Below are 23,370 nucleotides of genomic sequence, written 5' to 3'. Positions count from 1 at the left end.
TCACTGATCAGTTTGTGTTTATTAACGATTCCTGCAGCTGCACACACCTTGAATAAAGAGCTGGACACACAAGGACGTTGTGAAAAGCGCCTCTCGCCCACCGCTGAGGCCGAGCTGGACCCGGCGTCCATCGCCCCCCCATGCTGCGGGGACCCAGCGACCGGACCCTTCCTCCGGGGGGGCCCCCGCACACCTGTCCGTCCCCCCCCGCCCCGGCCCCGTTCTCAGCCCCGGGAAACGCCCGGCCCGCGCTGCTGAGACCCCCCCAGGGACCCTCGAAACCCGCCCGGCCGCTCCCGAGCCCCCGCAGCCCCGGGCCCGGCCTCCACCAGAGCGGGGAACGGGCGTCCGGGCTGCACCGGGGGCAGCGGCGGGGCCGCGGGATCGCTCCCGGGCCCCAGCAGCGACCGAACGAGCCGCCCTCGCCGGGCTGCACCCCACGGGGCCGGGGCCCAGACACCCCACACACACACGGGGCCGGGGCTCGGGCTGCCCGCACGGGCCGGGCCCTGCGCTCCGCGGGCCCCGGGCTGACCCGGCCCCACCGCCCGGCCGCAGCCCCCCGCACACCCCGCGGGTCGAGTCCCCACCCCGAGCCCCGGGACCGGCCGGCGCAGCCCGGCTCCAAAGCCGCCGGGCCCGGGCCCTGCTCCGCAGCCAGAGCAGCGGCCGGACGGGCCCGAGCCCCAGCGCCCCGCAGGGCCCGGCCCCGCCGCCCCGAGCCCCCGCGCCTCGGAGGCCTCCCCGGCCCCGGCTGCGAGCCCCGGCCCGGCCGCTGCCCTCCTCACCTGGGCCGGGTGGCGGCTCCGAGCGCCGGGGGCTCCCGGCTGCAGCGCCGCCACCTCACGGAGGGGGGGAGACCGGACCGGCCCAGCCCTGCGGCGGGGTGGGGTGGGGTGGTAAGATGGCGGCGGCGGGGGCGGCCCCGCGCAGGCGCGGCCCGGTGCTGTCATGGCGGAGAAGGTGCAGAAGAGGTGAGTGCTGGCCGGCCCCCGCCCGCTCCCTCCCCTCAGCCGTTCCCCTCACACCCCCCATCCATTCCCACAGCGTGAAGATCGCGCCGGGGGCCGTGGTGTGCGTGGAGAGCGAGATCCGCGGGGACGTGACTATCGGTAAGGGGCGGCCGGGGGCGGGGGCGGGGGGCGGCGGGGGGCGGCCGCGGGGTAACCCCACGCCGCTCCCCGCAGGACCCCGCACGGTGATCCACCCCAAGGCCAGGATCATCGCCGAGGCGGGACCGATCGTCATCGGGGAGGGCAACTTGATCGAGGAGCAGGCGCTCATCATCAATGGGTCGGTCGGCAGGCGGGGGGTGTCCCCACGGGGCTCCCCACGGAGGTCACCCCCGGCCGCCGTCTCAGGGAAGGGGGGGGAGGGGGCAGCCACCATCCGTGTCCCCCGGAGCCCGGCGGGTGGGCAGGGGTCCCTCCAGGGGGCTGGCTGCGCTTGTGTTTGCGGTGTGGTGTTTCCTGGGTGTCCCGAGGCGGAGACCCTCCATCCCTCCTGTCGGACCTGCCCTTCTGCTCACCGCTTTCCAAGCTTAAAAATCTCTGGGGAGGCCGAATTTAAAACAGAAAACCCAAACTTTTCCTGCTTTTATGTGTGGCACTGTGGCTAGGGGAGAAGTACACCCCCTCTGAATCCTTCTCAGATCTCTAGAAGGATCCTAATCCCAAAAACCTGATGCTCTCACTGGATGGGATGGGATATCGGTGACTTCAGCTGCTCACACAGCTGAGCTGCCAAGCAGGACGGTGTCTTTGTCATCTCAAAACCTGAAATGTATTCTTCCATCTTCCACAGGTATCCAGAGAATATTACACCCGAAGCGGAGGAGGTGGAGCCCAAGCCAATGGTCATTGGCACCAACAATGTTTTTGAGGTTGGGTGTTGCATCCTTGCGGCGCAGGGAGGTGGAACGCCCGATACACCGTGCCTGGGGATCGGTATGGGGGCAGGCACACGGGGGGCTCTGCCAGAACAGCCCAGGGCTTTTTTGGGTGCAGGGTGGTGGTTGGAAACGGTGCCAGGGTTTACCTTTTGGAATAGAAGCAAAACACTTTACAGTTTTCTTTAACACAGACGTGTAGATTCCCAAGCAATGAAGGTGGGAGATAACAACGTCATTGAATCCAAAGGTAAGTCTTGGCTCATCATCGTGGCCCTGGTGAGGTTTTGCTCTTGCAGATGCTGGGAGTAGCGGAGGATTGCGTGTTGGTGCCTTGCTGTAGCTGAGGCCAAACTGCAGCTTGCCACGAAGCTGGGATTTTCACACAGAACCCACCTGTGTTGCTGCCTTGGTGGGAGCTGGCTCCGGTTCCTGGTGCTGAGCAGCTCATGGTGCTGTTGTTTGGTGGTGCAGGGTTTAACCGCACTGTGGGCATGGCTCTCACAGGGATCCCTCTCTTTCCCTGGCAGCATTTGTTGGCAGGAATGTGATCCTGACGAGTGGCTGCATCATCGGGGTCTGCTGTAATGTCAACACCTACGAGGTGATCCCCGAAAACACCGTCATCTATGGGGCTGACTGCCTGCGCCGTGTCCAGACCGAGCGGCCACAGGTGGGTGCCACACGCAGGTGACACACTGTCACCCTCCTGTCCTCTGCAGGCTGCCCGAGCGGGGGCAGCGGGGCTGCTGGCTGACCTCCCCTTGCCTCTGTTTCCAGCCCCAGACGCTGCAGCTGGATTTCCTGATGAAGATCTTGCCAAACTACCATCACCTAAAGAAGACCATGAAGGCCGCGTCCACTCCGGTCAAGAGCTGAGCACCTTCTGCTGCCGGTGGCCGATGGGGGGGGTTGTTTGGTCCTGCGAAGCACTACGTGGCCCCCAGGAAGCAGCTAGTCTCCATGTCCCTCATTCCATCTTTGAAAACAAAAAAAAAAGTCTTGCTTCCTTGTGTCCTTTATTTATATGCCACCGAGGATCTCGGACTGGCATTGGATCCGCTGTCTCTTGTGCACTAACTCTGTTGCATGTGATTTGTTTTAGGAATAAAAATGTCACCTCATTTCTGTCGAGGGGGTCTGCAGTCCTTTCGGCGTCAGGTAACGCTGTATCCCGGCCCTATCAGGGTGGACTTTCCCTTGCCTCGGGGTGTTTGTCCCTGTGGACATCCCTGCGGACAGCCCTGGCCCTCCCTGCGGACAGCCCTGCGGACATCCCTGCGGACAGCCCTGGCCCTCCCTGCGGACAGCCCTCGGGAGCAGCCCTGGCACCGCTCCCGCTCCTTCCCCGGCTTTACCGGCAGAGGGAGATGGACCCACGCTGCGGGAGAGCGGGGAGGGAGGGGTGTCCGGGCCCTGCACCCCCGGACCCATGCGGATGGTGGGTGGGAGAGGCTCCAGGGCTGGTGCTGTGCTCTGCCTCCTGCTCGGCTGCCCTCCCGGAGAGGCCGGAGCGGAGCTGAAGCTCCTCCGTGCATCAGCCCTTCTGGTGAGCTCCAGGCAGGTCCGCACCTCCCAGCCACCCTTGAGATTCCCCGGGGATGTTAACAACTTCCCCATCTATCCTTGTACGGCACAGCCCCCTGCTTTGCCTTAGCGTGGAAGGAAAATGGTGTTGAGACAGAAATTCCTGTAGGAAGCAGAGAGGAGAGGGCATCGGCAGCTGCTGGCCGAGGAGTCCCGGGTACCTGCTGGGCATGGGGTTAGATTTGGGACCAGGAGATGCCAAAAATAAAATCCCACCGTTTCCTGGCTTTGCGATTCCAACCCAGGGTCTGGCACTGCAGGGAAACCACAGGTCTTTCCCGAGCTGAGCACAAACAAGGGCTGCAGACATTGTCGCGGTGGCTGCTGGTCTCTAGCCCACCCGAGCAGCCCCCCCAAAGCTTTCTGTGGAGCTGCCCACGGAGGGGGAAAACAGTGGGACATGAAACACATCTCTCCTCCCCAACTTCTCCCCTTGCTGAAAGATCTTTTGCTGGGAATTTACCCCCAAAGTGAGACACTCCAGTGGATTTGGACAATTAGATCGGTCCCCACACTTTAGATTCCCTCTGGGGGCCGCCTGCCCTCATAGGCAGATGCTTCCCACTCCCCCAAATCTGGCTGGCGCGGCGCGTTTCCATCTCCCTCCCAGCACGAGAGGTTCTGCTCTGGAAACCCTCTGCTCTCAGCCAGTGGCCGCACTGAGGCCGGCAGGCAGCTGCCCGCAGGCCCAATCTGGCCACCGAGGCGCAGAAAGGCGAGCCGTGACCTTAAATGCCCCCTCAGTACATAAGCCCCCTGCCATCGGCAAGATGTCCTCAGTGTCACCTCCGGTCCCCACGTGCGGTGTGCGGGCAGCATCTGCTCTGGGTACGGCTGCTGCTCAGGTGGCTTTCATCCCGAGGGTGTCTGTCACACCGCTCCGGAGCTGGTGTGGGGTTACAGCCCCATCCGCAGGGATATGGCGGGGCTGGGGTCACCCCCCCCCAAAAAAAAAAAAAAATGTAATGGGGCAGAGCGTACGTCCCAGCGCAGGGTCACCCAAAGCCCAGCCTACGCAGGAGTGGGGTGGCAGCCTGACTGCGACCCCAGGGCCAGGGGGGGAGGGAACATGGGTGGCAGAGCCCCCACCGCCCCTGGGTCCTGCCAGGGCTGGGGGCACAGGGGTGGGCAGGGCTGGCACGGCACAGCGGGGACCCCTGCTCCAGTGTCACCTCCATCACACCATGGCCAGCCCTCGGTGGCCCGCTCCCTGTCCCACAGCCCGTCCTGCCCCTGCATCCCCCTCCTGTGCTTTGTGTTCCCAGCACTGTCCCCTCCTCTGTCCTGCAGCCGTATTCCTGGGGCTGTGTCTTGTGTCTCCAGCCTTGTGTCCCGTGTCCCTGGGATTGTGTCCTGTGTCCCCAGCCTTGCGTCCTGTGTCCCATGTCAATGGAACTGTGTCCCATGTTCCCAACCTTGTATCTTGTGTTCCCAGCCTGTGTCCCATGTCCCCAGCCTTATGTCCTGTGTCCTTACCCCTGTGTCCCACATCCCCAGCATTCTGTCCCATGTCCCCAGCCTTGTGTCCAGTGTCCCTAACCCTGTGTCCAGTGTCCCATGCCCCCAGCCTCCTGTGCTGCATCCCCAGGCTTGTGTTCTCTGTCCCTAACCCTGTGTCTAGTGTCCCATGTCCCTGGGACTGTGTCCTGTGTGTCCTGTATCCCTAACTCTGTGTCCAGTGCCCCCAGCCTCCTGTCCCATGTCCCCAGCCTTCTGTTCCATGTCCCCAGCCTTGTGTTCTGTATCCCTGCCCCTATGTCCATTGTCTGCAGCCCATGTCCCATGTCCCCAGCCTTCTGTCCCGTGTCCCCAGCCTGTATCCCATGTCCCCAGCCTCCTGTCCCATGTCCCCAGCCTTCTGTTCCATGTCCCCAGCCTTGTGCCCTGTGCCCCCAGCCTCCTGTGCCACATCCCCAGCCTTATGTCCTCTGTCCCTAACCCTGTGTCCAGTGTCCCATGTCCCTGGGACTGTGCCCCATATGTCCTGTATCCCTAACTGTGTCCAGCGCCCCCAGCCTGTGTCCCATGTGCCCAGCCTTCTGTCTCGTGTCCCCAGCCTTGTGCCCCATGCCCTCAGCCCCGTGCCCCCAGCCTCCTGCCCTGTGTCCCCAGTCTTCTGTTCCGTGTCCCCAGCCTCCTGTCCTACGTCCCCAGCCTTGTGCCCCGTGTCCCCAGCCTCCTGTCCCATGCCCCCAGCCGCCTGCCTCGTGTCCCCAGCCTCCAACCCCGTGCCCCAGGCCTGCCCCGCCCCCCCCCCTCCCGCGCCCATGACCCCGTGTCCCACGGCCCCAGCCCTGCCCCCCCCCCCCCCCGCTCCCCCGCCCGGCCCCCGGCCCGCCCCGGCCCCGCGCCCCGCCCCGGCCCCGCCGCTGCCCGCCGCCGGCCGGCCCCAGCCCCAGCCCCAGCCCCAGCCCCAGCCCCAGCCCCAGCCCCAGCCCCAGCCCCCGCCCCGCCCGCCCCGGACGCGGCTGCCGCCGGCGGGACCAGCAGCTTGGCCGCTCGCACCATGAGCAGCCTCCCCGCCGACCGGGAGGGCGGCCCCGCCGACACTGGCCTGCCCGAGGAGGAGGTACCGGGCCGGGGGTGCCTCGCCGCGGGGGGCGGGGGGGGCGGTGTGTCTGGGTTTGGGGAGGTCGGGGTTTTGGGGGGGGGTGTTGGTCCGGCATCCCCCTCCCCACCCGCCATCCGCGCCCCCCACGCCGGGGGCGGCTCCGTGCTGGAGGGGGCCCGCCGGCTTCCCCGGCCCCACGTACCGGGGGCTGGCGGGGGGGGCACCGGCGGCGGGCAGCGCATCCCCCCATCCCCGGGACACCCCCGCATCCCGCCGGCATCCCCCCGGGGCTCCCCGCAGGCGCGCCCCGGCTCCCCGGGGCAACCCCCCGGGGCAGCCCCCCGGGTGTGGGGCAGCCCCACTCGAGACGCGCAGCTCCCGGGGTGGGAGGGCCCCAAACCAGGCTGACCCCCCAGCCCGCGGGGCCGGTGCCTTGGGGGGTGCCGGGCACCCCTCGTGGGGCTCACCCCAAAGGTGTCCCCAACAGTCTCCCCCCCACGGGAGACCAGCCCCCCGCCCCCCGCGGGGCCGAGAGCGGGCTTTCTCCCTTGCGACCGCCAAGTTCCTGGTTTTGCCCGTGACCTTGAGATGGGAATTTGGACTTTGGGAGTGTGAGAGCGGCCGGGGCAGGATCCTCCGCGCCCTCCCCTCACTGCCTGCTCCGGCCGGGTTGTCCTGGGGTCTCTGGCTGACGGACAGTGCCGGGGCGCACCACAGCTCCGCTCGCCTGCCTTTGGTTTTATATTCCAGAGGTGGTTCTGACACGAAACTTCCCAAAGTTTCCCAAAGCGCCCCAATAATAGGGAATTTTCTTGCTGGCAGCCTCGCCGGGTGTGGGGCAAACCATGCTGCCCGGGTGCTTGCAGGCGCTGCGGCTCGGGGGGACCCGGCGGTGGGAGATGGCCATGGAGGGCCTGTTGCCTTTCCCGGTGGCACGGCATGCGCTGCGCTGGCCGTGGGCAGCCCTCGCCCTGCTCCCGGCTGGATCCGGGGGGCCGGGGGCCGGCCATCACCCCCTGGCCCTTGGGGATCCCCTGACCTTGCAATGCCGCTCTGCCCGGGGGGGGGGCTGCTGGGGATGATGAGTGGCCAGAGGGGACGGCTGCGAGGTGCCAGGGTCCCCTGCCATGCTGGGGACGTGTGAGGAGGGCAATGGCCGCTCGTGCTCCTCCAGTGCCAGGCAGGTATTTTCCCTGCACGAGTTTTTCCCAGCCGTGGCTGGAAGAGCCGGTGCTGTCGAGTATTTGCTTAAGCGCAGGGGAAAGGGGCTGCCCGGTTACTGCGCCCTACTCCTCCCCAGGGCTTGCCTTCCAGCTTCGTGCCCCCCAAAAAAGAGGGAGAAGCAGCGCCCATCTTGGGACGGGTGTCAGTCAGGTGGAACAAGCCCCCCCAGCTGGCAGGAGTCCCGCTGCCTGCTCCCGAGGTGGCTTCCCCATCCCTCTTGCCTGCCCCCCGTGAGGGACCTCCCCCCCGGGACAGGGTTGCTGTGGGCTCGGGGGGTCCCCACAGAGGAGCATGGGGGGGGGGGGGGGGGGGGGGCAGAACAATTTGGAAAGGAGGTCACGTCACTTTGGCCAGGCGAGAATGGCATGTAAAAGGCTCGATGGAGGCCTTATTTGGTAGCGGAGTGGCTCTGGAGAGCCCGGCTCGTGGCCCTCATCCCCATCCCATGCCAGATCCCTCACCCTGGGGGAGCGGGGAGGGGACCCTAGCGCTGGCTTCTGGGGGGAAGGTGCCCGGTGAGGGGATGAGGTTTGCCCCTGTGTCGCACCACGCCATGCTCCTGTGTCCTTCCCTCCTTTGAGCGTGGGGTTCGGAGGGTTTGGGACCAAAGCCATGGGTGGGACACGGCCACGCGTGACCCCCACCCGTGCCCGCCACTCCTCTTTTGCAATCCCCCATCTGCTCTCTTGGCTTCTCGCTGGCTTTTCCTCCACTGCTTCCTCGTTCCAGCCCCGGCAGCTCCAGAATCACTCTTCCCGGAGGGCTGCTCCTCTCCTCCCATCCTCTGCTGGCCATTTGGCTACCGCTCTGGAGAAACGGCTACGAGTGGCGAGGCTGGAGGCTGAGCCCACTCCTCCCGCATCCCAGGGCCACTAGAGCCAGCGTCCCTCGGCCTCGGCCTTGTTTATGTCGGGGAGTTTTGCGGGCTGACGGCATGCGTACACACAGCACAGGAATCTAAACCCAGCCGAGGAGGACGCTCCATTAGCAGAGGGAGTATTTACTCAAGGAGTAATCCCCGCGGGGCCGGAATGCACCCCGCTGGGGGTGGGGGTGGGGGGGGGGTGGGGGGGTGGAGGGGGTGGGAGGCAGAGGCAGCACCCTGCTTTGCTTGGGGGGGTCAGGGTGGGGGGAGCAAAACCTCTGCTTCCCTGTTTTACGGCTGGACGGCGGCCCCGTGCCGTCCCCCTCCTGCTACCACCGGGGTCCAGTGCCCGGTGGTGCCTCCCCACCGGCGGGCAGCCAAGCGGCTAATCGGCTGGTGGAGAATTAAAGCAAGCCCCCATGGAAAGGTGGCCGCCAGGGAGCTGGGCTCGAAGGAGACATGAAATGCCTCGTGAATGAATCACCCGTCCGCCTTCCGCCTCTCCCTGCCGCCCCCCGGGCCTGTTAACGTTTACCAGGGGGGCTGGTTTGGGCAGGGGCAGGGGAGTGTGACCGGCACCCGGCATCCCTCGGGGCACCCGGCATCCCTTGGGGTGCCGCCATCTGATGGGGGTCCAAGGCAGCCAAATGCCTCCCCAGCTCACCTTCAGGACGCAAACCTGGCTTGTGGCTTCACGTGAGGAAGAGGAGGAGGAGGGCTGCCAGTGCTCCATCATGGACCTCTTCATGGTGGGACCATCCTTGGGCCATGGTCTGGAGACCCCAGCCACCTCTTGGCCTGGGTCCCTGCACGTCCTTCTGTGTCCCCAGCCCAGACTGTCCTGGCAAACCCCCCAGACTCTGCAGCATCCCTTGAACTGGTCCCAGACAGGACACAGCATTTTGGGGACAGCAGAAGGTGATGGTGGGACATGGGGGAGCAGAGGGGAGAGGGACGGGCCAGAAGTGGGATGGATAGCTTCCTAGGGAGAGGAGAGTAGGAGAAGCTAGGAGAAGACTTTCTGCAGGGATGATAAACACCAGGAGGGGAAAAACCAGGAGCGAGGTGGCAGAGGTGGCATCCAGCAGCCCTGGCAAATCTGGGGTGCAGCAGCAGGAGCAGAGGAGGACTGTGGAAAGAGGACTTGGTGTGTTCCTTGTGCAGTCCCGTGGCTGCCATCCCCGCTGAAGGGAGTCAAGGCTGTGGTCACTGCGAGGTCCTGCACCCATGGCCAGCGGCTTCCAGGAGCAAACATCAGCACTGCTGACCTGGAAGAAACCTTTGGTTCACCCCAGATTGTACCAAGAAAGGAGAGATGGAGAAATGCTCCACCAAGAAGAAACTAAAAGATGTCTGTGGAGCAGAATGGAAATGAAACAGCTCGGGGTGTCCTGAAGCGGGGGTGTTTGGGCTGTGGGACTCCCACCACTCTGCTCCAGCTCCTTTTGCTGAGCCCTGCTGGGGACCTGGAGGTCTGACCCATGTCCCCCGGCTGCTCGGGAGTACGCGTCTTGCCCGATCCGCCTCCCAGAAGCCGTCATTTTTCCCTGTGGAAGAGCATACACCTGCCTGCTGGCCAGGCAGTTCTCTGTTAAGGCCTTTTTTTCCACCCTCAAGGGCAGGATTTTGTGCTGGAAGCGTTTCTGGTAGAGGATGGGGGCTGAATCCCTGGGATCTCGGCACAGGAAAGCCTGGAGCAGCTCCCTGCGGGCTGAAGCTCCTCTTCCATTTAAGGGCAGGAGTAATATTTCCGCCTAAAATCTTCCCCTTGGCAAAAGGATATCCGTCCAGCCTGCTGGGAATTGTCCCTGAGGACGCTCCCTTTCTCTGCCAGTCCCACCTCATTTTAACACAGCCCAGATCCTCCCACCTGCTTGTTACCCAGCCCAGCCGAAGGATGCTGTTTACGTAGGACCTACTCAAATATCCCTTTGGCTGGGTGCACCAGCCCCTCCGTAGATTTTTGTGGGGTGCAGATGGGAAGCACCTAGGACCTTGTATCTCCTCCCTTCTCCCAGCTCTCAAACATCCTTTCGGGACTGGAAAGCAGCTGGGGCATCCTTTAGAGCCCTTCTCCCTCACCCCCTCACCGCTGTATAATTTTACGGTTTAAAACTTGGCCGACCCACGTTTGAACTTTCAAAGAAAACAAGTCATTACTGAAGAGGAGCCCTTCCTTTGCGAGGCCGAATTTCGGAGGATTTTTCAGTTTTTTATCTCTCTCATCTCTCCGCTGCACGGCTATGGGGCTAAATGATCTGGCAAGATGGGCTCTTAGGGGTTTGGATTTCAGGGACGTGGCAAATTGGCGGCGGGTGTCTCGACACCTCTGGTGTTTCATGCAGCTCCCTAGGGAGAGGGGAGGCGAGAAGCCAGCCTGCCGTCCCTGCGTGAGGGATGCTGCAGGCAAGGGGGGACAGGCAGGGATGCTCAGCCTCCTCAGGAGGCAGACCCAGCTGGGAGGATGGATTCCAAGCTGGTTCCCTGGATAGCAGCGGCCACCCTCAGGCAGACCTGTCTGAAGGGGAATAATTTTTTCCCCTAGGAAAGAGTGAATTTGCCTTCTTTACATTGAATTTCATGGACATGAGGGTTGCTCCTCCAGGTGAATCCTTCCCCAACCCCTGCCAGGAGAAATTCGGGCAGTGTCTCCATCGGTGTAGCACTGAATGCCTTGGGATGCTCCATCGCCCTCTGGTCTCAGAAGTTAGGCAGAAAGCAGGCAGGGGTCCCCCAAGGTGCCCTTGGGGGGGCCTTCCAGTCCCCCCATGGCTGGTCCCAGTAGAGGGGACAGGCTACAGGGTTGTACCTGACTGCAGCCCTGGCTCAGGAAAGGCTGAGGACATGCCTGCGCTGCTGGAGCTCTCAGCATCCCTCTGGGCAAGGCCATGAGCATCCTTTCTTGGCCGGAGCTGGGTTTGCTTTCCAAGTGGAGTCAAGCGTCGGATGGCCATACTTTCACAGGTGGCTTGTTTTCTGGCAGCCCCCATGCACCCAGCGTGCACCCGGCGATGGGTACCAGCAGCGATGGTTATCACCTCACTGGGCTGTTGACACAAGGGCTATATGCAAACAGCCTGGAATACCTTTTGTTATTTAATAGATATAGGTCAGCCAGAGGTTTTGTTACACAAAGCGGGAATGTTTGCTGCTCCTAGGCTGTGAGATGGGGTAGATAGCTTATCTGCAAGAGAAAGAAGAAATGTCAGTAGAAGAATAGGCCTGGGCTGTCTGTCTCTGGTTGTTTCATATGTCTGTCCCAGCGAGTAGGGTGTGCCTGCCCCCCCCCCCCCCCCAAAAAAAAAAAAAATTAAAAAAAAAAAATCAATGTTTTCCCCTCCTTCAGCCCCAATCTGGCAGCTTGGTACCTGGGGTGGGTGACCTTGGTCTAGCCCCTCCAGACCAGCTCTCACAAGCCATGTGGGTGCCTGAAAAAATAAGCTACAGCCATCAAATCCTCCAGATGGCCTCCTGGAAAGATGCTACGGCAGCAGCAGGAGTGGGGCTGGCTTGCAAGCCTGAAGCTGAGGGGGAGAGCCAGGCAGGGACCCCACCGACACAGGCACCATCCCTGGGTGCCCCAGCAAGAGCAGAGGTGGTGGGTGATGGCACTCAGTGTCAGACCTACCCACAAGGACACGGCAGGGCTGAGGCCAAGCCAACCGCTCCCTCCCCAGGGGGGTCTGAGCCTAAATACAGCCCCTGAACCATGGGCAGTCTGCGTGGGTGGGTGGAGGGTCCAGGTGGGGCTGGTTGGGGCTGTTGGCACCCCCAAGCTCTCGTGGGTCTCCAGCCATCGGTCACCAAAGTGTCTGGATGAGATTTTGGGGATGAGGAGAGGGGGACCGGCAGCAGATCCAGCTGTTGGTCTCCTGCTCCACACCACTCCACAAGTTACAAGCTGGTTGTAAAGCAAAACCATCCCAGCACGGGTCTTGCCCCGGTGGGGTTTGCCTGTCCCCAGGGAACCCCGCATCCCCCCTCAGGGTCTGTGGCAGCAGGGTTGCTGCCAGCCGCCCTGGCTTTGAGGATGCTGCACCAAGGCAAACATTTAGATCCACCCAAAAGGAGTTAAAACTCCTTAAAAGGTGATTTTATAAACCGGTGACAAGCTGCTTAAAACCAGCCCCCTCCAAAACAGAGCCATTCCTCCAGGAGGAAGAGTTGGGATTTGCTTCTCCCAGTCCTTAATGAGCTGCTGCAATTAAGCAGAGACAATAGGCATTGTCTGCAGAGTAAGGCTCTGCTGGGGATGCCAGGAGAGAGCCTGTTTGCCAGACCAGGGTGGAAGGTGCCGCGATGCTGACAGCCTTTTTGACCCAGAGGGCAGTTGCTGTAGTGAGGACGGGTCTCGGTTACCTTTCCGTGGCATCTTACCAGTTTCCTCCATGGTCACCCAAGGGATGGGGATGCCTCTCCCAAAAATGCCACATCCCCCAAGTGTGGCTGAAGGCTCGAGGTTCCCCTCAGGCTGCCATCATCCCTGTGGTGTGCCACCACCTAAGGCTGTGGGAGATGTGGGGGATCCCCAAGCTAAGAGTGAGGGAGGGTCCCCAGGAACCTCCTTTCTTCTTTTCTAGGTGAGGACGCTCTTTGTCAGCGGGTTGCCTCTGGATATCAAGCCCCGGGAACTTTACCTGCTCTTCAGGCCCTTTAAGGTACTAGATTAGGGAGGGGAGAGGGGGGTGGAAGTGCAGGGCTGGCTTTGTGCCCCATCCCTGTGGCCCCACCAACCCTGGGGGATCTGGGAGCCCGCTGCTTTCCCCCAGAAAGTCTAATTCGGTCACATAGAATTCTGTGAATTCTAATTCACAGAAACAGTTCTGCACCTTTTTGCCCCCAGTAAACCATAGGAAGATGGCATTGGGCACTTTGATTGCACCAGGGTTTTAATTGCACGTTGATTTGCAGCCCATTTAGCAGCAGAAGAGTGCTGGCTGCAAACCTCTCCAGTCTCTTCACCCTGCCAGACCTGCAGCTCAGGCACCGGCTCTTTTGAAACACAAAGGATGATATTATCAGGCATCCAGCATCCCGACACAAATCCAGCAGCAGCGAGTCCCCATGCTGGTGCTGAGCCTTAGTGAGCTCCCCGCATGGCCCCCAGCTGTGGGGCTGCCGGGTGGTGGGTGCAGGAGGTTTCCCTCTCCAAGGAGCAGCTGAATCACGGGCATCTCCACAAACACCCTTTTTTATTCTTTCCTCGCAGGGGTACGAAGGGTCTCTCATCAAACTCACCTCCAAGCAGGTAGGCGCCGCTCAGACCAGGGCGAGCATCCCCCGTCATGCTTCCACCCTCCTCCGGTGCTGCCGGTCACCCGGGTAAGGGTCCCCCCAGTGCCCTGCCACCCTGACTGATGGTGTCCCCCCTCCTTCCTCTGCAGCCCGTGGGCTTCGTCAGCTTTGATAGCCGCTCCGAGGCAGAGGCGGCGAAGAACGCGCTGAACGTGAGTGCACCTGGCTGCTCCATTTTTGGGGGATTTCCCCCCCCCTCATTTTCCTGTTGTCCCCAGATATTCTCCGAATTCCTCCGTCCCAGGGATGTACATCTCCCACCCCAGCTGGCCCCACAGCATCCCCATCCCTCCAGCCGATCCCCATCGGCTGTTCTCATCTGCATCCTCCCCCAGGGGGGCTGCATCCCCCTCGCCTTTCCCAGGGCCCTGCAGGAAGGCTGGAAGCTTAAGGATTAGAGCCTTAGATATGAGTCAGTGAGAGGTGCCTTTCCCAGCCTCTCCTGTTTCTTCAGCGGGAAAAATCCCTCCTAAAGCTGCAAAAGCAAAAGCAAATTTCGCTTTCCTTTAGCAGCTCCTTCTGTGGAGAGAACCTCATGAAAACAGTCACGGGGAGAACCGCATGGAGCCGGTTCTCCGATTCCTTGCCGGGTTTTGGTTTGGTGGTTTTTTTTGGTTTTTTTTTTCCCCTTGTCTTCATTTTCAATGTAAAACTTTTTTTTTTGGCTCTGCTAATCCCTCTGGATAAGAGCTGGGCTGCGGGATGCCGACTGCCAAATATGGTGCCGATGCTAAAGATGCCGGAGGAATGCGAGCCGCCTCGGGGCCGGCAAATTAGCTCATTTCAAGGCTGGAAGTTGAAAAAAAAATAATAAAAAAATAACGAGGAGTTATTTTTGCTGCAGGGCTGGCACTTGGTGGTGCTCACCTAGCCGCCATGCCTCCTTCCCTCCCGCAGGGCATCCGCTTCGACCCCGAGATCCCCCAGACGCTGCGGCTGGAGTTCGCCAAGGCGAACACCAAGATGGCCAAGAGCAAGCTGGTGGGCACCCCCAACCCCAGCACACCTCTCCCCACCGCCGTACCTCAGTTCATCGCCCGGGAGCCCTGTAAGTACTGGCCCTGGCCCTCCCCAGGGAGCCTCGCCATGTGCCCCCCCCCGCCACCGCTGCAATGCCAGCAGGCTTTTGGGGTGGCAGGTGCCAGGGGTTGCCCTCGTCCTCATTTGCCTTGGCAAAACGCCTTATTCAGGCAATTTGATGTTGCGCGGAGATCATGGGTGGATGTGGGGATGCGGGGCTCCTGGTGCGGGATGCTGGAAGGAGCTGGGATGGGTGCTGGTGGGGAACGCCATGCCCAGCGGGAAGCGGCAGTGCCAGCCGCACACGCCGGCCTGGTGGCCGTGGGTGCCCAGAGGTGGCTGCCAGCGCTGGAGAGGAGCCGGTGGCAGTGACGGCTGCCTTGGCACGGCGTGTGGGAGTGGGACGAGCCTGCAGCACTGCGTGACCGTGCTGGCAAGTTTCTGAGTGATGGCTTGGAGTCTCGGTGGAGACCTCAGCGACGTCCTGCCGTGAGCACGCCGTACCCATTTCTGCTGCTGGAAGAGCTCTTACGTGGACGCCGGTTCCTTGCCTCGTTGCTGCGTGCGGGCACGAGCTGCACGCTCTCCTTCGTGCCCATGACACCGCATCCCCTGGGCAATGAAACCTCACAGTGACGATGTGCCCAGCCCCACGGCATTGCTCGCCACCAGCTGAGCCCTGCGTTTTCCCAGCGGGAGCGCAAGCTCAGTGCTGGCTCTGCGGGTCGGCACACCGACTGGCATGCTGGCACTTCTCTGGGGGAAGCTCTGCTCCTGCTCGTGCCTGCTCTGGGGGGAGAAGGAATGACCGTCGGTGCCATCATGCAGCACGTGGGGCGGTGAGGGCCGCGGCGCGGTGTCACCGTTAACTCTCCTTCTTCTTTTCTTGCAGATGAGCTCACAGTGCCTGCACTTTACCCCAGTAGCCCTGAAGTGTGGGGGCCATACCCTCTGTACCCAGCGGAGTTAGCACCTGCTCTACCTCCTCCTGCTTTCACCTATCCCGCTTCGCTGCACGCCCAGGTAATTCAGATCCATCCACCACCACTGCGCTCACCCCCCGCCCCAGACCCGCCCCCCCATCCCCTCGGTGCTCGCCGCACCACTAACCTCTGCCCGGCTAACAGGCACTCACTGCCCCCCTCCCTGAAATTTAGGGATGGCACCCAAACCAAGCTGAGCGCGCGGGCAGCACTGCCTGCCTCTCCCCAACGCCTCTCTCTGCCTTCCTACCTTCGCTCTTGCCCGCACCAGGGGCAGGCGGGGAGGGAGGGATGCTCGCTGGGGCTGGACCGGCCCCGTCGCTCCCGGCACCGAAGAGCCACCCAGCTGCTGGCACGGTGCAAGCTGGGGGCTCCCGAGCCCCCGGTCACCCCTCAGGCATCGCTGGGATGTGGCTTTGTGTGATGCGGGGTATGAAGCAAAGCGACTCTGATGGGGAGGAGAGGGTGAGCGAAGCACAAATGGAGGACCCATCTATTATTGACGAGGTGCTGCTCTTCTCACAAGTGCTCTTCTGCTGGCTGCCACCACCAGTGGCTCCGATGGCAGCACGTGGCCGTTAAAAATTAACCACCCGCCTCGGGAGAGGAGCGGGGAAAAGAAGAGAAGAAGTGGAAATGGGGGTGGCGGAGGATTTCTTTGCGGCACCAGCCTTTGGGATGTTTCCTAGAGCGGCATCGCGGGGATGCCGGGAAGAGACCCCCGCCTTCGGGGGGACACGGGCAGCTCCTCATCAGCTGCCATCACCACACCAACATCATCCCGGCTTTCGCTCCTCACTGCCGGCTCTGGCTTGGCGGTGAGCAGGAGGAAACAAGTGCACGGAAACAGATTTTCTGGATAAGCCACATCCGAAAGGCTTTGGCCCTGGCCCGCTGGAACTGAGCCGGGTTATCCGGAGCCACCATCGCTGGGAGCCGGAGGCAGATGGGGGCTGGTTTGAGCAGGAGGGTGAGGAAAAGCACTCAGCATACAAACCAGCCACAGCCTTTGGATGAAACTCCGACTTTTCCGGCCCTGCTGTTTATAGGAAGAGCAGCGGTAAATATTATTGCGGCTACATACTTGCCTTGTCAATAATGGCTAACAGGCAGCACCTGCGCTGCTCGGGAGGCCAGGGGGATGGCTGGCAGAGGAAACGGAGGTGTATGGAGGCCCTGAGAGCCCCCTGGGAAAACCCAGGCTGAGACGTGATGTTGGGCACTGTTCCAAGAAACGTTATCCGTGTGGTTACAAAGCCAGCACAGTGGGGAGGATGGTGGTGGCACCTTTCCTGTTGCCCCTGGGTGCTGTGGGGAAGCAGGCAGCACTGCTTTGCTAGGGGCTGCAGGCTGTCCCCGTGCCTCCTGCAGCGGCCGGTGGCAGGATTTCGGTGGGGAGCGTTGGAGAGGGCAGCCACCATCCAACCCGGAGCTCCTCGCTGCAGGGTGGCCTCCCCAGCTGGGTCCTGCACGGAGCGGTGGGACGGGGAACCTCGGATGGTGGGGTCAATGTGGCATTATCCTGCAAAGCACCGAGTGCACATGGGCCGTCATCGAGAGCCACTGGGTTTTGGTGTCCTGACATTTTCTGCCCCTGTCTCTTGTGGACTTTGCAGATGCTAAGCAGGGGTGAGCCCACTCCTGCTTGGTGCAACCGCGGTGCTGCCAGCCCGGCTCGGTCCTGCGGCAAGCAGCGACGCCAGGGGCCGTGCTCAGCCCCAGCTGGTGTTGCTGTCCGAACCGGAGCCGGGATGGCTGTGCTGCTTGTGTTTGGACCTCCATCCACCCTGTGCCTGGGGAAGGCCAGGAAAGGGGAGTCCCGGAGGCAGCCAGCTCTTGCCAGGGTGGGCAGCCACTACCTCTCTCACCCTGCGCCCCTCTTGTCTTTGCAGATGCGCTGGCTCCCTCCCTCCGAGGCTGGTTCTCAGGGCTGGAAGTCCCGTCAGTTCTGCTGAATGCCGGGTAAGCGCTACCTCTCTGTGCCCATCCTTCTCTGGTGCGGTGGGCTGGTGGCCACCTCCACCCTTACCCTGAGCTGTCCCCTGCTGCCACTCTCCAGCAGCCCAGGGCGGGTGGCCAGACCATACCCTTGCGCTGGCGAGGCCACTTTCTGGCAGGTACCGCAGGTCTGGCCGCCCTCCCTGCCCCCAGGAAAGGGACATCTCCACCGTCATCCACCCCATCACCCACCCACCATTGCTTTCCCAGATATCCCGTGCCTCACGGCCCATGCTGCTGCAGCAGCAGAGGCTGCATGCCCCGGGGGCCGTGGCAATGGCACGGTCCTACAAATGAAGGTGGCAGCAGGGCCGCCTGGCTGAAGGCAGCCTCACTGTGACGCAAACAGCTCGTTAAACCTTAACGAGAACCCTCCTGGCAGCCCAGGGCTGCCACAAGAAGCGTGGCGTTACCGAGTGCCTGTCTGCCCAGCCAGAGCGAGGGGGCTGGTCTGGTTACGCCTCGGACCTCTTCAGATGAAAAAAAGCCTTGCAAGATACGCTCTCCAAATAACTCGGCCTTTTGTGGATAAACACAAGGGATTCAAATGGAAAAGGGGAAGGAGGCTCTGCTGATGCTGAGCATTGCTTTCCCCGTGATCCCAGCCTGCCCTGACCATCCCAGCCCAGCCGCCATCCCCCGTTGCTGCTGCTGTCTGCCGGGAAGTCTCCTGCACCACATCCACACCAGCCTGTGGAGAAATCCCATCAGATCCAAGGAGGTGGGAAGGCTCCGGCATCGGCTGCCCATCCTCCCGTGCCACCGCTGTGCCTGTCCGCCTGGCACCCACAGGCTGCGCCGCGGCCATGAGGCTTGCTCAGCCGGCGAGGGCAGAAGGACCGGCTTCTTGGGTTCAGACCCGGGACTTGGATCTACAAAGCATTTACCGGCTATTTTAGGCCCAGCAGATAAAAATAGGGAGTGGTGATGCTTTGGGAACCAGTGGTTCTTCCAAAATACGGAACCTGCCAATGTTTCCAGCTAAAATTGAAGCAGAGCCGTATTTGGGAAGGGGAGATGAGTGAATCCCTTGGATCAGGTCCACCTCCCCACAGCAATCCCAGCAGCCGCAATGGGCAGCAAGGGTGGAAGGCTGGGGACCTCCTGGCTCCCCACCAGGCTCCTCTGGCCAGGGCGGGCTATGGCACAGCCCAGCAAGGTGTTCTGCTGCCGACCCGGCTCTCCTGCCTCATCCTCCCTGTCCTTGCTGCGTGGAGTCCATCAGGGCAGGGTTAAGCTGCCAGCTGTCCCCTTAGGAGGCACCGATCCCGGCCACTGCAAAAATAACCTCTCCCCGCAGTGCACCCCGGCTGCGCCTGCCAGTGTCCCTAATCCTTGGCTGTGTCCTTTCGCAGGTCTCAGGTGTGTGATGGTGGCCTACAGTCAGTCTTGTGGGTATTAATGGAGTCTTCCAAGGCGGCTACTGGGTTGGCATGCTCTCCACAAAACCACAGTGTGCTGGTAAGGCTGCAGCACGGCGCCCAGCCGCGCCAGGGGACGCGGCCCCGGGGGGGTTTGCTGCTTTGGGGAGGGGGTAGGGGGGCAACCAAGCCAACATGATGTCCCTGAAGAAACGGGCAGTGAGGCAGGCACGTCCCTGGGACTGATCCCTGCCGGGTGGCATCGCTGCTCCCATTACGGCACAGCACCTCCAGCATGGAACCATGGCTCTGTCATTCCCGTGTTTATCGTTATATCTGGGGCGAGAGTTTCGGCAGCCGAGGAATGCCTCTCGGCTTTGAATTACCCCCGGTAATCTCATCTTGCTGCTGTCCTGCTTCCTGCCTTGGATCAAGAGACTGAATTCCTCTTAAGTGCAAAATTCAACTCAAACTTAACTCTCGGCTTCCCAGCTGGTGCCTCAGTTAACAGCCCAGGGGCTACAGCCATCGGGAGGAGTGAACTGGGACCAGTGTGGTCCTTCCCCCCTGCCTGGGAAGCCCCGGCTCTCCCCGCAGGCATTTCCCACCTTGCTCTTTCCTGGTTAAACAACTGTCCATGGAGCTCCGTCACTGCATGCACTGCTGTCACTGCATGTACTGCGCTCCCTTCCTCGCCCTGTTTCCCAAACAAGCCTCTCCCCCACACTGCGGCACGGGAGCTTCCCCGCAAAGGAAGAAAGATTAACCACATTCCCTTTCCCACTTTGCCTCAGTCCAAGATTGCGGCTGCTTTTTTTTTTTTTTTTTTTTTTTTTTTTTGTCTTAACACCTCTCTCTGTTGTTACAGGCTTGAAAAAGAAAAACAACCCCTCACACGTTTGGATTCCTCCAAGACTTTCCCACAGCCTCTATCACACATCTGCTCTCCTAGAAGAAAACCGAAAAGCATACCTAGTAATAATATTTTCCTCTTTTACACTGTATATTTGTAAGAAAGAGTGTGTTACTTCTGAAAGCATGGTTTGACAGGCATCGCTGTAGTGTTTGAAAAGGCTTTTCAAACAGAACCATAGGAAAGCAGACTACAAAAAAAGCGAAACGAGAGCAAGTATTTTTGTACCAAACCTCCTAAATAGGACAATCTTACACTGGGTCGGACCACAGGTTTTTGTGCTTGACTTTTGAATGCGTGTAATTAAGAGTCTCTATCCACCCCCCCTGCCCCATCAGCTGCATGTCGAAGGCATGATGTTCACGTGCGTGCAGATGTTGAGACACAGGATTCGGGTTTGTAGGAATTGTGCTCCGGCTGTTACAGCAAGACGTCTGCGGACACTTACAGCATTCCCATTTTCTTCCCAGTTGTACCAAATGACAACCAGGCAGGACAATCAGAAACTTTCTTATGGTGATTTTTTTTACCTTAGGGCTATGTTAATAGCTTGCTGTGCAAAGCTTCGGCATGGTACAACGGCTCGGATCAGGGATGGGCAGACAGCCCGCACATGTAGCAAGGTGACAATTTGCCTCCTCCTCCTGCGATGACTGCTTGAAGTTGTTACGGGCAACGTAAACTGCTGTATGAGATAAAGAAAACAAACCCTCGGTTCGCCAGCTTACTCAAGGTTGGGTGTGAGTCCCGAGTGAGTCGAGGGGCTTAGACACGTTCCTACCGTTACGCCAAAGTGCTGGGCGGAACTGGGGTTTTAGCGTTAAGGTTATGCTGGTCCAGCTGCTCACTGCGTAGCATTTCCACATTTCCGTGTGCGAAGACAAGAAGGGAGGTTGCTAACACCCCTGGGGCAGTATCTGTCACCTTTACAGAGATAGCGTACCAGCAAAGAGACAGCTGACATGCTAGTCTCCTTGCTCCAGGAGGAATTGGAAAAAAAAAATTTAAAATAGAGCAAACCAAACCAAAACCTCAAACAGATTTCAGTTTCTTGCAAAAGGAGGCGCAAAACTAATTTCACTGCCTTTCCCCCCCTACCCCATCCCTGCTGTAGGGTACACCGAGCTCAGCCACTGCACGGGCTTCACCATAGCTGGTTTCCCAGCTGCACTGAAGACATGGGGTGCCCGTGGCCTTGTGAAACACCATAACCTTTTTTTCTTCCTTCTTCCTTTTATTCTGTGGGTGGGCCAAAATAACATGGCTGAGATTTCGGCTGCCGGAGCTGGGGCAGGGCGGGAGGGTGAGATGGTGTGATGGGAAACTGTCCCGTTGGGGTTTTCTGTAAAGAGTGGGATTGATAAAGGCGACGTGAGAAGAAATCAATTCCAAGACAAACCTCTGAGCGGCTCTATAAGGAACGATACCAGCGTTTCCAAGCAACGGACTAACTCTTTTAGCAAACTATTTCCTGTAATTTGTCTTGTGGAGAGGAGAGAAGCTTCCACATTGTCTACTCCGCTTTTGGAAATACGTTTAAAGGTACTTTTCTATTGTAATTTTTTAAAAATAAAACCAGTGATTATTGTAAGTTACACGCAGAGCGTCATCGTGTGCTGTGTCTGTCGGGAACAGGGAGAAGGATCTCAACATACACCCCTCGGGGGCCTTGGGGAACAGCAGCCTTCTTCCTCCCTTGGGGTATTTGAAGGCAATGTTCCTGAGGGACCGCTGAATTTCCAGGGCAGATACCATCGGACCGTTTGGCTCACTTGGATGTCTAGGAAAGCTCCAAAATCCAGGCTGGAAGGATCAGCAGGCTTGAAAGAAATGACTCCTAAATTTACAAAGATGTTATCGGTTAGTTTTTAAACCTACTAACCTTGGCACTGAGCGCAGGAGCTAAGCTGCAATTTTCCATGAGCTCAGCCACAGCAGAGGCAAACGTAACCTAGAGACGAAGGGCCAGATTATCGTGGTTTGTTGTTTTTTTTTTTTTTTTAACATGCTGAGAATTTTGAAAAACTGTTCATAAGCCCAACCTAGAAATTCCTCCTCCTTCCTCCACTCCGCCCCCACCCTGATAAATGTGACCAGCATCCCCAGGAGCCTTGGCCAACGGGCCAGGCTCTGAAAACAAAGTACCAGGAACAAACTCCAGCTTAGCAAAAGCAGCCCAGAGAACGGTGTGTAAAGGACATGATTAAAACAGGCTACAAACCATCGAAGGCGGAAGAACAAGGCATGCTGGTGTGTTACTTGAAACCCCCGGCTGGCAGGGATGAGCCAGGGAGCTAAGCCCTTAATGTTGGATGCTAATCCCCCCGCAGCCACCGCAAGTCACGGCTTTGTTTCCGAGTTGCATGCAGGGGAGAGGTTTGTTGGCAGGCCTCGGGAGGAAGGGAAGGGAGCTCCAAGCTGTGAGCGCAACGCACTGCTCAGCCCAGCTGGTCAACGCCACCGTCCCAGGCACCACTTTAGTGAGCTGTGCATATGCTTTGGGGAGCGGATTCAACAGTAAACATCCTCCAGCTAAGAAAGCGATGAAGCACGCACGCATCCTCCTGGACTTTGCCTGGGCACAGCATCTGCTCCGAGATCTGCCCTGCAAAAGGAAGCAGGGCCTTGCTGAAAATATTTAACCTCTTGAACCGTTTTTTCTATTTTTTGTTTCTTTAAATTTCCACCATAACCCAAAATGTTTTCGGCTTCGTGCTGATCAGCGCTGCCCTCATCAGCAAGGGGTGGGAGCAGCAAGCTGCTCACCCAGCCCCAGAGTCCCCTTTGCCCGTGGTGACCTTTCCCTATGCAGCCGGGGGAACATTCCTTCCCCATGACCGTTGGGGCACTTACAGGAAGGCCCAAGCTGCTGGCTGACACCGGGAGATTGCAAAATGGGACCAGGGACTCCCAGGCCAGTACTGGCATCCGATACCAGGGACAAGTCCCGGGGGGGAGGGGGGGCTGTTATGAACAGGCAGAACTGGAAAAACCAAAATGAGAAAATTTCACACTCTCATTGTTTCCACTTTCCCAAGTCTTTCTCTCCCCATCCCCCTAAAGCTGAAGCTAAAGTCGGGGAGTGGAGGATGCAAGCAGCTCCTTCCTACGCATCCCTGCACAGATGTTTGCTGCCCTGAGGCTGCTGGCGGGCAGCAGGCTGGAAGCAATGGCCGAGGCAGGGAACAAGCTGGCAGGGTCTGCAGAGAAACACAGCGCAAACCCCCCACGTTGGACGGACACAGCGGAGCAGCAGAGGAACGCGAACAAGATGGGAGAAGGAGAGCTGCATCTCCCGGAGGACTGTACATGTGGGGGGCAGGCAGCAGTGACGGCAGCTGGGCAGCAGCAGCGTCAGGGACTAGGGATCGTGCTGCGGGAATGGAGACGGGCCAGCCGGGACAGGGAGAGCAAAGGGCAGACAGAGCCGGCGCCGAGGCTGGCCAGCAGCGCCCGCAGCCCGGACCGGGGCAGGGAGGAGGAGCGAGCCCAGCACCCGCTCCTGCAGGCCTCCTTGGGAAAGGGGGTAAGGAATAACAAGGCCGGGAGAGGAAAGATGAGATAGCACTGGGGTCTGGCCAGGCAGCTTTAGAGGAGGCTGGGAGGGAAGCCGGCGGCTAAGAGCAAAGAGGTGGCTTTGTGAGGACAGCTGGGGCCGGGGCCAGGGCTCGGCGCTCGCTGTGGA

General features: G+C 60.4%; 2 protein-coding genes and 1 long non-coding RNA gene across 3 annotated transcripts; 2 read left to right on the top strand and 1 right to left on the bottom strand.

Annotated features, from left to right (window-relative positions):
* On the bottom strand, window positions 1-887 carry LOC130143680 (uncharacterized). The gene is made up of 2 exons (XR_008819833.1): window positions 789-887; window positions 1-60 (listed from the first exon to the last, which is right to left on the bottom strand). It is a non-coding gene; the product is annotated as an uncharacterized LOC130143680 (long non-coding RNA).
* Window positions 879-3,010, top strand: DCTN6 (dynactin subunit 6). Its single transcript, XM_056326517.1, has 7 exons — window positions 879-974; window positions 1,048-1,112; window positions 1,188-1,293; window positions 1,804-1,892; window positions 2,091-2,138; window positions 2,419-2,561; window positions 2,669-3,010. The coding sequence occupies exons 1-7, from the start codon at window positions 952-954 to the stop codon at window positions 2,765-2,767; spliced, it is 573 nt and encodes a 190-aa protein (XP_056182492.1). The 5' UTR covers window positions 879-951; the 3' UTR covers window positions 2,768-3,010.
* A 2,908-nt stretch (window positions 3,011-5,918) lies between these two features.
* On the top strand, window positions 5,919-21,282 carry RBPMS (RNA binding protein, mRNA processing factor). Its single transcript, XM_056355688.1, has 9 exons — window positions 5,919-6,044; window positions 12,696-12,773; window positions 13,325-13,363; window positions 13,500-13,562; window positions 14,308-14,458; window positions 15,323-15,453; window positions 17,306-17,375; window positions 18,767-18,872; window positions 19,641-21,282. Exons 1-7 carry the CDS (start codon window positions 5,982-5,984, stop codon window positions 17,366-17,368), a joined length of 588 nt encoding a protein of 195 aa, XP_056211663.1. The 5' UTR covers window positions 5,919-5,981; the 3' UTR covers window positions 17,369-17,375; window positions 18,767-18,872; window positions 19,641-21,282.
* Window positions 21,283-23,370: the final 2,088 nt, after the last annotated feature.

Source organism: Falco biarmicus, chromosome 1 (assembly GCF_023638135.1).
Source record: "Falco biarmicus isolate bFalBia1 chromosome 1, bFalBia1.pri, whole genome shotgun sequence".
In the NCBI taxonomy this organism is placed as follows: domain Eukaryota; kingdom Metazoa; phylum Chordata; class Aves; order Falconiformes; family Falconidae; genus Falco; species Falco biarmicus.
The sequence above is the reverse complement of the archived record's forward strand: the minus strand, read 5'-3'. Positions and strand labels throughout refer to the sequence as shown.

Excerpts from the sequence above, each read along its gene's own strand:
- DCTN6 (XM_056326517.1), top strand. The coding sequence starts at position 952 with ATGGCGGAGAAGGTGCAGAAGAG. Across the intron at positions 1,113-1,187 it reads CCGCGGGGACGTGACTATCG|GACCCCGCACGGTGATCCAC; the intron begins GTAAGGGGCGGC and ends CGCTCCCCGCAG. Across the intron at positions 1,294-1,803 it reads CAGGCGCTCATCATCAATGG|GTATCCAGAGAATATTACAC; the intron begins GTCGGTCGGCAG and ends CATCTTCCACAG.
- RBPMS (XM_056355688.1), top strand. The coding sequence starts at position 5,982 with ATGAGCAGCCTCCCCGCCGACCGGGAGGGCGGCCCCGCCGACACTGGC. Across the intron at positions 6,045-12,695 it reads CTGGCCTGCCCGAGGAGGAG|GTGAGGACGCTCTTTGTCAG; the intron begins GTACCGGGCCGG and ends CTTCTTTTCTAG. Across the intron at positions 14,459-15,322 it reads GTTCATCGCCCGGGAGCCCT|ATGAGCTCACAGTGCCTGCA; the intron begins GTAAGTACTGGC and ends CTTTTCTTGCAG.